The sequence below is a fragment of the Pyrus communis genome, chromosome 13 (genome assembly GCF_041283825.1).
Source record: "Pyrus communis isolate YQ-2024b chromosome 13, ASM4128382v1, whole genome shotgun sequence".
NCBI lineage: Eukaryota > Viridiplantae > Streptophyta > Magnoliopsida > Rosales > Rosaceae > Pyrus > Pyrus communis.
The window spans coordinates 15,497,448-15,514,802 of record NC_142577.1 but is presented as its reverse complement, the minus strand read 5'-3'; the positions used below and the strand labels follow the sequence as shown (position 1 = coordinate 15,514,802).

Genomic DNA, 17,355 nt, shown 5'->3' with positions numbered 1-17,355 from the left:
GTTTGTCCGTACGTTTTCAAAGGGAAGGAGGAGAAATGGAGCTCGGGGGAGAGAGAGAGAGGAGAGTCAGAGGGAGAGAGAGATAGCAAGTGTGAATGTGTGTGTGTGTGACCCCCACAACTGTCCACACCACACAAAACACCAAAAACCTAATAGAACAAACTAGGGGTAAAATGGTCATTTCACACGTACGGTTCGATCGTTTCGGGACGGGATGTCACAATTTTTACACATAAGTGGTATACCGCATGATATTATATAAGTGGTAGAAAATTTTATTTTTTCTGTTATTAATTTTTTAATACAAGAATGTCATCACTTGTATAGAGACACATGGTGTACCACTCCGTGTTCTGATCATATTGAAAATCTATCCAATAGTAGGGTGTTGTTTAAGACGTATCACATGTGTACATTTTTTTTTTCTTTTTACAAGAACCAATATAAATATTTTCATTATTAAGTGCATGATCGCGTTAATATATCTATTTTAATGACCAATTTATTGATCAGGAAAGAAATCTGCACAATGAACCAAGGTTCTAAAATACGCTAGGCGCTAGTCAGGTGGCGGGCTGGGACCTAACGCCTAGGCGGATTTAGGTAAATTTTTTGTATATCTTGTAAATAAGTGCATAATTACACTTACAAAAAATTATACTCGTATGAAATTCATGAATAAAATAATAAAATAATGATAAAATACAAAAAAAAAAAATTATTTAACAATCTAAAATTTAAAAACACAATAAACATATATGTCATATAACTTAAGACACTTTGAATGATAATATGTAATTTTTAAAATATAAAAGTGGTTGGCTGGTTCATAATGAAGAGAAGGCGCATGCATCCTAAGCCTGGCAATTCCTGATACGACCTGATTACCCGGCACGACACGATACGAAATTAACAGGTATTCGGGTCGACACGATAACGAATCGGGTCGTTATCGGTTAACCCGATAAGCACATGTTAAGATAACGAGTTGGTTCGGGTATACACGTTAGTAACACGATAAGCAGAATATTAATTTAATAATTTTATAACCCTACAAAAATACTATAATAATTATATATATTAATTTAACAATTTTATACCCCTAAAAACTATAATATATATATATATATTAAATTAACTATAATAATTATACCCCCAAAATATTAACTATAATAATTATATATATATATATATATTAAATTTTAAATTAAATTTTATACCCCTAAAAACTATAATAATTAATATGCATCATGCCGTCCTTTGAAGAAAAAGGGAGGAAAAAATGAAAATTATAAGAAAAGCTGAAAAGGAAACAAAAAAGAGAGGAAAAGATGAGACCTAGTGGTATTTTCAATTTTGCTTGCTACTAGTAGGGTGGGTTTTTCCACCGTGGTCTCTCAAGTGTGCACTTGTTATTATTAGGCTAAGATCCGACAGCTGTGTTTCTGACACGTGTACGTCATTTACCTTTCTCTCTCCTTTTTTTCTTGAGAAATTTTTCATTGTAACGGGAACATAAATAGTACACCATGTGTTTTAATAGAAGTCGTGAGAATTTTTATTTTTTAAGTTATTAACTTTTTATCACACATATCCCACTATTTTTATAATGACACTAATGTACTACTCCGTGTACCGGTCAATTATACATACAAAATAAATAGAGTTAAATCTACTTAATAAATATATATATATACACACACCATTGAACTTGATGTGATACACATTCTACGAAACTAATTTCAATAATCCAACCGTCAAACATGTTTGTATATACTTCGAGATCGCATACGCCAAAATTTGAAAAACACAAACATTCTGAGATCAAGTAACGGGACAAAACTTTTCGATGGTTATAAAAAAAATCACGATTTAACGGTTATTTTAACTCCGATTTTGATTATTTTTTACAGGTACACTCCTTGACCCTATATGAATACAATGATTGAATTTGATCTTCAATTTAAAATATTTACACTAGTGGATACCACAAAATCTTATGTTGTACTTAATGAAAGTATAAATAAACTCTTAAGAGTTAGTGAATCAATTACAGCTACACTCCTTGACCCTATATGAATACAATGAATGAACTCGATCTTCAATTTAACATATTTACACTAGTGGATACCACAAAATCTTATGTTATACTTAATGAAAGTATAAACAAACTCTTAAGTGTTAGTGAATCAATTGTTTTGATGGGATACACATTCTACGAAACTAGTTTCAATAATCCAGTTGTCAAACATGTTTGTATATACTTCGAGATCTCATATGCCACAAATTGCAAAAAACAAACATTTAGAGATCAAGTAACGGGACAAAATTTTTCGACGGTTATCAATGAAAAATCACAATTTAACGGTTATTTTAACCCCGATTTTTATGATTTTTTACAGCTAGACTCCTTGATCTTATACGAATACATTGAATCAACTCGATCTTCAATTTAAAATATTTACACTAATGGATACCTCAAAATCTTATGTTATACTTAATGAAAGTATGAATAAACTCGTAAGTGTTAGTAAATCTATTATTTTGATGGGATCCGCATTCTACGAAACTAATTTCAACGATTCAACCGTCAAACATATTTATATATACTTCGAGATTGTATACGCCAAAAATTGTAAAAAACAAACATTCTGAGATCAAGTAACGGGACAAAACTTTTTGATGGTTATCAACGAAAAATCAAGATTTAACGGTTATTTTAACTCCGATTTTGATGATTTTTTACAGGTACACTCCTTGACCCTATGTGAATACAATGAATGAACTCGATCTTCAATTTAAAATATTTACACTAGTGGATACTACAAAATTTTATGTTATATTTAATGAAAGTATGAATAAACTCTAAGTGTTAGTGAATCTAGTGTTTTGATGGGATACGCATTCTACGAAATTAATTTCAATGATCCAACCATCAAACATGTTTGTATATACTTCAAGATCGAATACGCCAAAAATTGCAAAAAACAAACATTCAAAGATCAAGTAACGGGAGAAAAGTTTTCGACGGTTATCATTGAAAAATCATGATTTAACAGTTATTTTAACTCCGATTTTGATGATTTTTTACAACCACACTCCTTGACCTTATGTGAATACAATGAATGAATTCGATCTTCAATATAAAATATTTACACTAGTGGATACTACAAAATCTTATGTTATACTTAATAAAAGTATGAATAAATTCTTAAGTGTTAGTGAATCTATTGTTTTGATCGGATACGCATCCTATGAAATTAATTTCAACGATCGAACCGTCAAAATTGTTTGTATATGCTTCGAGATTGCATACACTAAAAATCACAAAAAACAAACATTCAGAGATCAAGTAAAGGGACAAAACTTTTCGACGATTATTAATGAAAAATCACGATTTAACGGTTATTTTAACTCTGATTTTGATGATTTTTTTACGGCTACACTCCTTGACCTTATATGAATACAATGGATAAACTCGATCTTCAATTAAAATATTTACACTAGTGGATACCGCAAAATCTTATGTTATACTTAATGAAAGTATGAATAAACTCTAAAGTGTTAGTAAATTTATTGTTTTGATGGGATACACATTCTACGAAACTAGTTTCAACGAACCAACCGTCAAACATGTTTGTATATACTTCAAGATCGCATACGCCAAAAATTGCAAAAAAAAAAATCATTCAGAGATCAAGTAATGAGACAAAACTTTTTGATGGTTATCAACAAAAAATCACGATTTAACGGTTATTTTAACTCTAATTTTGATGATTTTTTACAGCTACACTCATTGACCCTATATGAATACAATGAATGAATTCGATATTCAATTTAAAATATTTACTCTAGTGGATACCACAAAATCTTATGTTATACTTAATGAAAGTATAAATAAACTCTTAAGTGTTAGTGAATCTATCATTTTGATAGGATACGCATTCTACGAAAATAATTTTAATGATCCAACCATCAAACTTGTTTATATATGCTTCAAGATCGCATACGCCAAAAATCGCAAAAAACAAACATTCAGAGATCAAGTAACGAGACAAAACTTTTCAACGGTTATCAACAAAAAATCACGATTTAACGATTATTTTAACTCTGATTTTGATAATTTTTTTACAGGTACACTCCTTGACCCTATATGACTACAATGAATGAATTCGATCTTCAATTTAAAATATTTACACTAGTGGATACCACAAAATCTTATATCATGATGATGGATGAAAATTGAGGATTTTATAAAAGGAATAATATGCAAGCTTTGAGTTTCATTGGCAAGCTTTAAACTTTTGAGAAAGGCTTCACAACCTTGAAACAAAAACTCTTTCATTTTGCATATCCTTGCACATTTAATATTTTGTAATAGACTAGTAGTGTATGGATGTTTGTTTATTAGGCTCTTATTTTCAAGTGTAGATATAGTACTTAAACGACAAATGTGTTTTAATGTTTTGAAGTAATATTTATTTGGCAATGTGTGGTATGTGAAAATTAAAGAAAAAAAATACATTTTTCTTAACGGGTCGGGTCACTTTACCTGTTGGGTAAAATGAACCGACATGTTAAGGACCCGTTAAGATAACGGGTGTGACACGACACGACCCGTTAAGATAACAGGTGTTACATGAAAATGACACGAACGGTACAGATACGACCCGTTTGTCAGGCCATCATTTCCCATTTCATAAAGCACTACATGTGTGGTCATTGTGGTGTGACCCCTCCCTTCCATCCCTATTCCCTCACATCAGCAGAGAGAGTTAGAGACTCCCGAGACCATTTTGAAGCCTAGAAAACTAGAACTTTATTCTTTTTTATTATTTATTATTTCCTTTTCCTCATCATCTTCGTCTTCTTTCTGTTTCCTCTTCTTCTTGTTTTTCTTTCCGTTTTCTCTCTGTAAATTCTCCATTTTTTTTTTCTCTTCTTCTGTTTTGAGTTGTCAGTGCTTCTTCTTCAAACGATTTCAAAGAGAGGGAGTCGCGACAGCTAATAAAGTCTTGGTGCATAGAAAGAGGGAGTCGAAGCGGGAGAAAACTTTAGTGATTCTGGGTCTGTTTGGAATTTCTTCCTAGAAAATCATTTCACTCCGCTCAGACCGTGGCCTAGACAACCACCTAGACCGCCCAGCCTGCCTAAGAGCGCCTAGACGGGCGCCTAACAACTCCCCAATTTTTCTTAGCGATTCAGACATAATCGCATCGGCACCACAACGCCCAGCGCCTAGGCGGCCGCCTAGGTTGATTTTTAGAACATTGTAATGAACAATAATGGTAAAATCTTTAAATGTTCACGAGAAATTAAAGATGTCAGTACGAATTTGCTACAAAGACTACAAATGTGACAACCTTGAAACCAAAGACTACAAATGTGACAACCTTGAAACCAAAGCCAATCGTTAAGACAAGGAGCCCACATCAACTCATTGAGACAAGACATGCCCACTAAGCGAGACATCACAAAAACTTAAACTACACTATTTAATTTTTTTTTTTATCTTTAAATTAAATTCAAAAGTGAATGATCAGACTTTTTTAATTACTCAGTAACCAAGACAACATTTATTTTTGAAATAGACAAAAATAGTAACGTTGAAGTTTATAGGAATCTCAAGTTGAGGTGATCAGTTTCTGAAACAAAATGTTTCCACGTGGTGACACACCCCGACCTGGGAAGGTTGAAGCATGCTGACCATCACCGTGAGGTGACGTAGCCATAAGGGTAAGTGATGTGAAAAGTGAAATAAAGTTAAAACTAAATAAAACTAATAATACTGAACAACGAAAGAGTGCGCGGTCATGGGAATAACCCATTACAAATATTCAGAGCTTAAAAGACAGTACGATTACCAAAGAGTAGTCAAAGCAGCTAAAGTACACTTATTACACAACAATGATAAGTTCGTACATCTAAATCGAAGATAATGTCAGAACTGCGAAAAGATCCTCAAGTGCCACAAAGAGTACAACTATCTAGGTCCTGGAGGAGCGAAAAACAAAGTTGAGTGGGTCAACAAAACAATGCTTATAAGAACACCTTTATTTTCGAATATACTAACCCCTCACTGTAAAACAAGTATAGTTTCCTTAAAATCTACTACATAGGTATCTAAACAACAATAACAACAAAATAACTAGGAAATACGCCAAGTCATGAGATATCAAATGCCACAATAATATAATCATGTGATAATCAAGTATAACTAAGTGCTCATCCATCTAAGCTAACATACGAGTTCTAACAGATAATCTCTGAGACGAACAGGACTTGGTGTAATCAATACACTTTAGTACTACGATCACGTGAAGGCTGGTGTAGAAGCATGGTCACATACAAGTCGGATTGCCTAATGCAATCTACTCGACAGGACTGGCACCTAACTTAGATCCAAGACGAGCAAATGGTGCAGATGTGAACATACACGTGAAGGACTGGCCCTAGCCCTGAGGCGAGTATTAACACCAGGGTGCAGCAGATGAGCATGTACAAATATGTATGAATGTCATGACAGTAATATCACAACCATATAGTAGCATTTATCACAATTTATATCACAATAATGAATACTTGGCAAAGATAAGCATAAAAATGAAGTAAATACACATTTATGGAGACTATAACTATGTATAGGTATAAAAACAAACTGCCCACTCACAAGTACGTCGTCGGGTCATAGCCCTCAAGCCTAGCCTGGCCTCGTAAGTCCTCGGGATACGTTTCCCCTATATGTGAAATAACTATAAAAGAATTAATTAAAGCACATATAGGGAAACTTAAATAAAACCCCCGTAGTTTGCTCAAACCTAGGGTTTAAATACATGAAATCGATCTACTTGACATCACAAACATCCCCAAATTTTTAGAAATAATTTTGGACCTTGCACGCGCCCCCACGCGCCTGCCAAGACATGGCCAGAGGCGCACCCACGCGCAGGCGAACCTTAATAGAGGCCTAACGGCCGTTAGGAAAATTCCACGGAATATTCCGTTAAGTCCTTAACAGAGTTTAACGGCGTTACCTGACATCGTTAAAATATTCCATCAACTTTGACAGAATATTCCGTCGAGCTCCGACATCTGCAACTCAACTTCGCCGGATTCGGAAAAAATTTCAAACTTGCATAACTTCTTCATTTCTCAACCATTTTCGACCCACATTATATGGATTTGAAGCATATGAAGAGTAGAATCGCGTTGTACATTTTTGGAGTCTAAAAGGTGGACGAAGGTGGTCAGAAAACACGTCGAAAGTTCCGGCCAAAAGTGAACTCTTCGACACTCGGTCGTTTCACTTCCAAACTTCTTCCAAATTGTTGAAGGAGGCTCGAGGAGTTGCGTAGGAGCTTCCCCAAGCTTCAAAACTTCCTAACTCGCTCGAAAATACGTCGAACTCAAATCGTTTGAGTTCGGACCTTCCGAGTTAACGAATCAAATCTCGTCTAAACTGAGTTCTAAGGGTATGGTTGTGCTCGTGGAAGTAAGATAAGCATGAAAATGAGATTCTTAGGTTCGATCTGTGACCTTTGAAGCTCATATAGGGTTGTTGCAGAGGGAATGGTATACGGGAAAGAGAGAAAGAAGGAAGAGAAAAAGAGAGTTCCTTTTTTTTATTTCTGATTTCTGATTGGGTGCCGTGTAGAGGGAAAGGATGGGATTGGTGAGAGATTTGAGGAAGTTGATTGGTGAGTGACACAAAGGGAAGGGCACGGGGTAGGATAAATAGGAAACTAGGGATAAGTTTTTTGATTTTTCTACGATAAGAGGAAATTGAAATCTATCCGTAACAATGTTTTCACACTGATAAAAATTCACGTACACTCATAACAATGTGTACAAAATAATTACGGAAACGAGAAAATAAATTAAGAGAGAAACAAACACATCCACGCCACTTGCCTGTAAAGGCATAATAGACAATTCACAAGTCAGGGGAGAAATTACATAGGAAAATTAGGGACAGATCGTCATACGTGGCCTTCTTGGAATGTGACAAATGTTGATTTATATCCATGGATCACGTGAAGATAAAATATGTAGCAACTGAAAATTACCACCACAAAGTTTCATGAGGTTGTCAAAGTCTTAGAAATTAAGGTCCGTGGAAAATTAAGCTTAAAGGAAAAGTTGAAACCTTTTGCTTTGTGATTAAGGGAAAAGTTGACATATTTTGCTTTGTGGTTAAAGGAAAAGTTTAATTGTAGCCCGAAAAGTACAAGGGATGTACAATAACATTAAGGAGTTAAATAGTTAAGTGTTAGAGTAAAGAAAAACCGATGAGATCGACCTGCATCATAATAACTAGTCATGATTGATTGATTGTCACTGAATTCTTGAGTTAATAAAAACAAGGATTACTATATTTTGTTAGTTTTTTCTTTCAAACGATAAAAATAATTAAACTAATTTATTTAAATTATGGTGAGAATGCTAAATTTCATGTAATAAAAAGAATATTTTAGTTCGACATTACAACTTTCTACTTATTTGTTACTTTGCATTTCATGATTCATCACTTGTTTTTGAACATGCCATAACAATATATTTGCGAAATAAAATGTCTTATAATGAAGGGACAGATTTGCCCAAAAATATTCTGAATTGTTGGACTTTTCCAATGTTCCACAGGGCGGCGTTCAAAGTCGTCATTGACCGAACCACCACCTGTAGTTTCTTTGCTTTTTTAGTTTAATACTTTTCACACTAGCATTTTTGACTGGCCACCTTTCTTCTCTTTTGGTGCCAAACGTGCTTTCCCATTGCATCCTTCACTTTTGTTGTCTTTTTTTTTTTTTTTTTTTTAACAAATAATATTATCTACAGTATACTAAAAAAAATAGTAGGTTAAACTCCACTTTTCACTTATAGCAAAAAAAAAATACCATTAGATTGTAGTACTAAGTGATTACAGTTAGTTAAGTTAAGGACAATATTAGTGTTAAACTATTGACCAATTTTTCTAAAATTTTGACATGAATGGTCTTTTATTTGTTTGTTTGTTTTTTTTTTTTTCACACGAAAACAAAAAAAATATGTTGAATTTATAGCTAGAAATTTCCGTTTATATGTCAAAATTAGCCGCCCCTTCCTCCTAATTGTCCTTTTCTTTTCCAAATGTGTACGTATAATCTTATTTTAGTTATTTGAATTATTCTTTGTGTCAAAAACAAAAAAGGCGATCATCCAAAGTCAAATTTCTACGGAAGATTAAGATTTGAACTTGGAAAAAGCCATACAATGATATATCCCACCACCATACACCACATTAAGGAAATAAGCTGGTGAATTGGTAGTATTCATATAAATCATATCCCACCACTCTTCCCACCTGCATTATATCATGCCAACATCATCATTCATCACTCATTCCATGGAACATCGATAAATGTATAGGGAAATTTCTTTAATGGCTTTTTATTTGTATTATGATACGTGATATACCTGCTTGTGTTCAAGGTACATTATAATACATGTATATCTGATCGTTGGTTCTAAGAGAGGAGGGCAAGGCAAGACAATTGGCACTATGAAAAATAATTAATTTTGTCTGTTTGGGTATGGACAAAATTGCTCCAACATTACCGCATCATTCATTCATTCGTTGATTTCATTTCATCCCATCGCTACGTTTTGGTCTCTTCCCGGTTCCCATCTCATTTACAAACCATATCAAAACAAAGGCAGCCACAGCCACACATTTCTTATGGGTCTCTAATCACTCATACCAAATCAGACAAAACCAACCCTCTCCAACTCCACATATTACTCTTTAATTTAACACCAAAAATACCCAGTCCTGTTCCTCCACAACTTCCTTCTCGCCAACATGCATATACAAATTATACAGCAACCACTAACACACTACACACAATTTTTTTTAATGAAAACATTATTTCACACCAAATCTTACAGATAATAACACTTAGACAGCCGTCCTAATCAAATTCAAACCACACATTTTGTAACATTTCAAATTTAATTTTAATACGGAAATTTATTAGATTCTACACAGAAGTCGGCGGCGTCGAAGCGTTCGGTTCTACTTTTCTAAGCTGAATCACGCTCGGCTTCTGCTCGTCTCCGTCGTCATGGTACACGTAAGCAAACCCCCCGTGCCGGGTCAGATCCATACCCGCCATTTCGTCCTCCGCCGATATCCTCAGCAGCTTCAGCTTGTGCAGCACAAAGAACAACGGCCCCATCGTCGCGCTCACCCACCCTATAATTACCACTATCTGTATCAAATGGGCCCCCAGCAGCTTCCCTCCGCCGCCCATAAACAGCCCGTATGGCCGCCCCTCTTTTCCCGGGTACACCTCGTTCACGTACTTCTCCCTCGCAAACAGCGCCGTGAAAATTATCCCCCACGCGCCGCACCCTCCGTGAAGCTGCGCCGCCTCCAGCGGGTCGTCGAATTTCAACTTCTCGGCCAGTTTGTTGCACGAGATCAAAACGATGGCGGCCACGAACCCGCATACGATCGCCGCCCACGGTTCGACGACAGAACATCCTGCGGTTATCGCCGCGAATCCGCCGAGAAGGCCGTTACAGACGTCCGTTACGTTCCAGTGACCCGACAGAATTCTTTTTCCGAAGAGAGTGGTGAGAGCGGCGGTGCATCCGGCGAGAGTTGTGGTGACGGCGGTCCGACCCACGGCTGACCACATCCCGTAATAGGATCCGGATGCCCCGTACGGACTCAGGATCTTGGTAAACGAACCGGGGTTAAACCCGTACCACCCGAACCAGAGTAAAAATGTGCCCAGAACGACGAGAGAAGCGCTGTGTCCGCGGAGAGCGACGGCCCGGCCGGAGTGGTCGAACCGCCCGATTCGGGGGCCTTCGATGAAAGCCCCCCACAGACCGGCGATGCCTCCGACCATATGGACCACACCCGACCCGGCGAAATCGATGACCCCGGTTCCAAATAAGAGGTTTCCGGTATTTCCGGCGCTAGCCCAGCCATCGACTGACCAGAACCAGTGGGCGACGACCGGGTAGACGAATCCGGTGAGGAAGGAGGAGTAAATGAGGTAGGCGACGAACTGAGTCCTCTCGGCAATGGATCCGCTGGTGATTCCGGCGGCGGCGATGGCGAAGGCCCACTGGTAGAGGAAGTGGCTGTAGTCGAAACCGGTGTCGGACGGGACTTCTTTGAGGCCGAAGAAGTGTTTGCCGATGAATCCGTTGGAGGGGCCACCGAAGGCGAAGGCGAAGCCGAAGAGGTAGTAGAAGAGGCCGCCGGCGGCGGCGTCGAGGACGTTGGTGAGCATGATGTTCATGGTGTTCTTGGCGCGGACGGAGCCGGCGCAGAGCATGGCGAAGCCGAGCTGCATTGAGAAGACGAGGTAGGCGGAGAAGAGGAGGAAGGTGGTGTCGACGGCGTAGGCGGTGTCGGAGAGCTTGGTGGAGACTACGGCGATTTGGTTGCAGATGAAGTTGGCTGCGCCGGTGGAGTTGGGCCCCCCAAGGAGGTCGGCTAGCTGGGTAGCCGAGCAGTTTAGTGTTGCCCACGTTGCCATTGGAGCAATTAGAGAGAGAAAGAAGAGAGGTGGAGTTGGAGTCGTCTGCTCTCTCTAGCAGTCTAGTTGGCTATAAATGGGGTACTTGTACGGTATATATAGGGGGGAGGGAGAGAGTTTTTGACTTGGTGGCTTGACTTTTTTGGAGCGGTGTGGGGTCCACGTCATGGGGTGTTCATACGTGATTTGATGGCTTTTTGGAGTCTTATCATCTGCAGCTGATTTGGTTTTGGAAAAGGTCGGAATATACGGTCAGGATTCAGAACTATGAATCTCTCTCTGCGTTTTTTACCTTAAACATGGGTTTGTATAATTAACATGTAAGAGTGCATTTTTACTCACCATTATTTATGTGGTGTATACTCTATCATCCTATTTATCAATTTAAATTTTGAGATTTGTATTTATCTACTACACGAATTTTGAAATTCAAACTTATATAACGGTGATAAATAGGATAGTGCACATTAAATAGTGATGAGCAAAAATGCTCCCTTACTTAAATAAATTAGTAGAAAAGAGTGGTTGCAAATTAGATATACACATGTTAAAAAGGAAGACTAATTTGTAAACAAAATTTATAAACTAAATGATATGTCATTAATAAAAATGAGTATGTTTATCAACGCTTAAGTAATTGATCAATCATCAACTCCATGTTCTTTAGTTTTCAAAATTTTATTACCCCATTAAAAATAGGGGTGTGCTATCTTCACATTTCTTTTTACTTATCTTACATCCCTTGTTAATTTATATTTTTTAATTTATCCGATCCAACTGCTGAAAATTAAAAAAAAAAGTGGATAACACACTCCTAAAAACAAACAAATTCTTAATTGTAGCACATGTTCCGATTTTTTTTAATAAACTATATTATTTACATCAAAAAAAAAATTAGTTTAACCTCACAATTAATTATCAAGATACAAGTGAGGAGAGTGGAGGGGAGTGGAATTCTATCGCTTTTCCACATGCTATAATCATACTTTCTTAATAGAAAATGTAAAGCCACAAGAGCCTTGGCTTAGGTGAAATAATTAATTATTTAAGGTATCAATCAAATAAAAACGTCTAAAATCAAATACAAATTTGTAAATCGTATCTAGTGTGCGTGATTGGTAAAAGGCCTTTTGTTTGCGCATAAGCGCGTGCAGAGATGCTTTTTAAGTTAAATTCTCCTATGTTTGGCTAGAACGTCATATAAACGTACTCACAAAATTTACGTTCTTATAATCAAGTAACAAATAAAATTACGAACTTGCAGAAAATCCAAGAAAAAGTGGAAATTTAGATGATCTAGCGGTATTGTTTGGTTTGCCTAATTTGTTGTGGCACTTCAGTAACTCCACCTGAGATGTCACTTAGTACTATGGTTTAGGGGTATTGTTCTTCACTTGTAAGTGAGAGGTTTTAGATTCAATTCTTGCCAAAGGCGAATTTGAACCACATTATTGCTAGCCCATTGTGAGGCTAAGCTCACCCCTCTCCCTTAGTGTAGATAATATCGTTTGTTAAAAAATAATAATAATAACTCCACCTGAGATCTTATTTATTCTCTTCGACAATGTTTCTCTCAAAGAACAGAAAATCATTATAAATCTTGTATAACCCTAAGCAGTATAGACAATACTACGATATAGCGGTATTTCTCTTCATTTGTAAATGAGAGACCTTAAATCCAACACACATGAATGACGATAACGTGATATATTTGTGTGGGTTTCGATACCTAATTAGTAGGAGGTATTTAATATTACATGTAGGTAAGGCTTCAATAAAAAACAGTAAAATTTGGACTTGTGAAATTACATTATTGTCCATCATTTTTTTGTATGATAGAAGACTAAGTAGTCTTTTCACTCTCTTTTGGTTGACAAAGAAGGTTTCATTAATTAATAGAGATTACAAAATCTTTCTTCTAGTGCTTATTTTTACATTTTTTTTTTGTTTTGGAATCCTATTTTTACTTTTTCTTTGGCGGTTACAACTTACAAGGAAGATAATCTTATTTCAATAATGTGCATGAAAGCGTATAAAAGTTTCATTTTCACCTTTTTAAGATGCTCCCTTTATACATATGGATGCACATAAAAAAAAGAAAATGAGTTTAAAAGTTAAATTGGAATATTACAACCCTTTTTCTTCTACTACCTTTATTTTGGAACGAGGATTCGTAACGGAACCTACTTTGTGAAGATACTTTAATTGTATCCATTTATCGTATATCGTGTGATAAGAAATTATTTTAATTTTTTTATTTAAAATTGAATACAAATAATACCTGACGAACATTGATCACACGATTTACGATAAATATATACAATTAAAGGATATTCTAAATCCTGACAAAGTGCTTTCCAAATCCCAAAGTCGCTCTCTCTCAAGCCTCTTCACCGTATATAGTGTGATAAGAAATTATTTTAATTTTTTTATTTAAAATTAAATACAGATAATACTCGACGAACATTGATCACACGATTTACGATAAACATATACAATCAACGGATATTCTAAATCCTGACAAAGTGCTTTCCAAATCCCAAAGTCGCTCTCTCTCAAGCCTCTTGAAAATTTCGTTGTGGTAATTTCAAGTTGTCAAATCTTATCTGCTAGTATAAATATTCCATGCCACAATTGAATACAAGTAATTTTGTCATGTTTTTATACACCAATATTAAGAAACGACGAGAGAGTTCGAAGTAAGCCACACATTTAACTAGTCATTGTCGTTTCCTATTTCCTTTTAAGTCCTCTGGTTTTTTCTTTCATAGAATCAATATCGGACGTGCATGGATTGGTATGGACCCATATACATGTGATACAAAGTATAAGTAGAGTACAGTAAGGTAAGATAACGATTATATTATAATAAGAAGTCACCTATATTGGGAAATACCACGAATCCTCATCGATACGAAAACTTTACTACTAGAACCTGAAAGGGTGCAAAATAGAAAATGTAAGTGGGCGAAAACAAAGCTTTTCAAAAACCATTCACTTATCAAAAATAATAACCTCGCCGTAAAACCTATATAATTTCCCAGAAAATCATACTACGTATAAGGATGAAATCAATTGTATACTATCAGTAAATCCAGAAGTATACCATGATACAACATCTCATCAGCAATATAAATAATCAGGTGCTTAATAATCCATGCTAGCACGTAAGTCGGAGTCATCTATAGTGACATGTAAGACTCACCCATATCTCATCAATCAATGCTAGCACGTAAGTCGGAGTCACCTATAATGATCTGTACGACTCACCCATATCTCATTAATCAATGCTATCACGTAAGATGGAGTCACCTATAATGACCTGTACGACTCACAAGCAACATGTACCATAATGTTGGAGTTGCCTATCATTACAACCTGTACGACAGTGTCGAAGTTGCTTAAAACATAAATATAGTCACGCCATAACTCAATCATTTCAAATAAAATGTAATTATAACCATGCATCTCACATTTCACAACATATACTTACCTGAACTTACCTGTGCGTCATGCGTTCACCTTCGTACTTCAAAGCATAACAATAATTATGCACAATAATATACCTATGGATATGCCATGATGCAATCCAAAATTTAACCATATCGTAGTGCTTTTAAATATATATATATATATATATATATATATATATATATGCACATATAATGTGGCGTAAAATGCACAATCTATAACGCCCTACTCCGGAACTATTTATTTTCAGGAATAATTATTGGTGACAAGCCCAACTAAACACTAGCTTAACTAACTATCAATACTTACGATTCCTTACTTCAATTTCTCTATTCTTCACACACTGTTTTATGACCACATTTAACCAACAAATCATAAAGTTAAAACTCAAATTTTCACCATTTCCTTTACATTGCTTAATTTCCCAAATAAGGCTTTTGTCTCAAATATTGTATGGATGCATCTAATGTCTCGTTAGACTGCCTACGTACCCTAAACAGGGATCAAGCCATTCGTAGTTCACATATCCAGAATTCAAACCAAATCCAAATATATTCATTTTATCCAACATATACTACAATTGTATTAATATTCAAACCACAACAATTAGGTCTCAAAAGCATAATTAGAATAACAAGTTCGCATAAAAACACAATGTCGGCTTCCTAGCCGTGCACTGCCGCGGGTGGCGGTTGGTCGCCTCGGCTTGCCAGAAAACTCAACTATTTCTAAACATTCTCAAAAATTACAGAAATGAAGATCTCAAAGAGTAGAGCAAACTTTATACATGTGGCTATGTTCAATTTGGCCTGGAAGGGCTCCAATTTGCCTTGAACCGCTGGAAACCCTAGAAATAGGTGTTCTTGATTCGTCCTCAATTCGACTCCGACGCTTCAACCAAGGATTGGGCATTGTTCTAGGCCTCAAGGGAAGTCTATTGGTGGTGTTAATTGCATGAAAACATTTCAGGTTTGGTGGACTGGAGTGACGGTGCCATCACCCCCTACGGTTTGGATTCTATGAAATCAAAGTCAAACATCTTCAATTTTGGGTGTAATAGGTAGAGGGAACAATGGGGAATGTTTTCCCAGTGGTTAGGTGACGTGGTTCGCCAGAAGAATGGTGGAAAATGGCTGGAAAATTGGCGGAACGGGTCGGGTTCGAAGGTTTGCACGGACCAACCCGTGTCTCCCCCCTTCTTTTTCTCTCCTTTCCCCTCCTTTCTTCCGTTTCTGATTGGGCCATCCTACCCTCTCTCCTCTCCCTATTTGTCCAACTCCCTCCTTTTTTTTTTTTTTTTTCTCTTGTTCCCTCTTCTTCTTTCCCCGTTTTCTTTCTTTTTTGTTTTCCTCCTTTTTCCCAGCCACACTCACCAATGGCATATAAATCCTTTAGTAATAATAAAAATATAGTGTAAGATAATTAAAATAATGATTCATTCCAAATACTTTCGGGTTCGTAACTCAATAAAACTTTAACTGTAACTCCAGATTCACTTCTACTTGTGCCTACGCGTCCGTAAGATCGAGCTCTATCCGAATATGTCAAGAAACATGACAAAATATACGAGAATCACATAAGTCCTCGAAAAATCACGCTTTGTCCATAGGGCAATTCCGTAATTTCACATATTAAAATTATAAAAACCATAATTTTTAGGGACGGGCTGTCACAACAATTGAACCAAATAATTTTGTCATGTTTTTATACACCAATATTAAGAAAGGACGAGAGGGTTCGAAGTAAGCCACACATTTAACTATTCATTGTCGTTTCCTATTTCCTTTTAAGTCCTTTGGTTTTTTCTTTCATACAATCAATATCGGACATGCATGGATTTTTTTTTATCGGTTAATGCATGCATGGATTTTTTTTTGTGTCAACGCATGCATGGATTCTTACAACCACATGAGCAACAAATGCGGTATAATTTTTGTAGATTTATGACTCTTCAAATTAAACTCAAATAGAAGTTTTGTTGAAAGGTTTTTTTTATTTTTATTAAGGGGTCTTTTGATCAACAAAAAAAATGAAAAAAGGGTTGTTTGATAAGTATATTGTTTTTAGATTTTAGTTTGTATGTGGACCAATATCAAAATGAATAGGGTGTTGAGTATCTACTTATTGTAATAATTTTGAATCCTTACCCTCACCTTAATAATAATAATTAAAAAAAATATATTTTAGTTTTGTTTTGACTTTTTCAGAAAACAGAAAACTTGTTTGATGAGTGTCATCATTTTCATTTTTTTAAAACTAAAAGGTTTTTTTTTTATTTTAATTTTTAAAATTTAGATTGGTTTTTGAAAAAAAAAAAAAAAAAACTGAAAGAAGTTATCAAAACAGTTTA

General features: G+C 35.8%; 1 protein-coding gene across 1 annotated transcript; it reads right to left on the bottom strand.

Moving 5' to 3' along the window:
• Positions 1-9,530: 9,530 nt before the first annotated feature.
• Positions 9,531-11,901, bottom strand: LOC137736937 (ammonium transporter 1 member 1). Its single transcript, XM_068476263.2, has one exon. The coding sequence runs from the start codon at positions 11,532-11,534 to the stop codon at positions 10,017-10,019; it is 1,518 nt and encodes a 505-aa protein (XP_068332364.2). The 5' UTR covers positions 11,535-11,901; the 3' UTR covers positions 9,531-10,016.
• Positions 11,902-17,355: the final 5,454 nt, after the last annotated feature.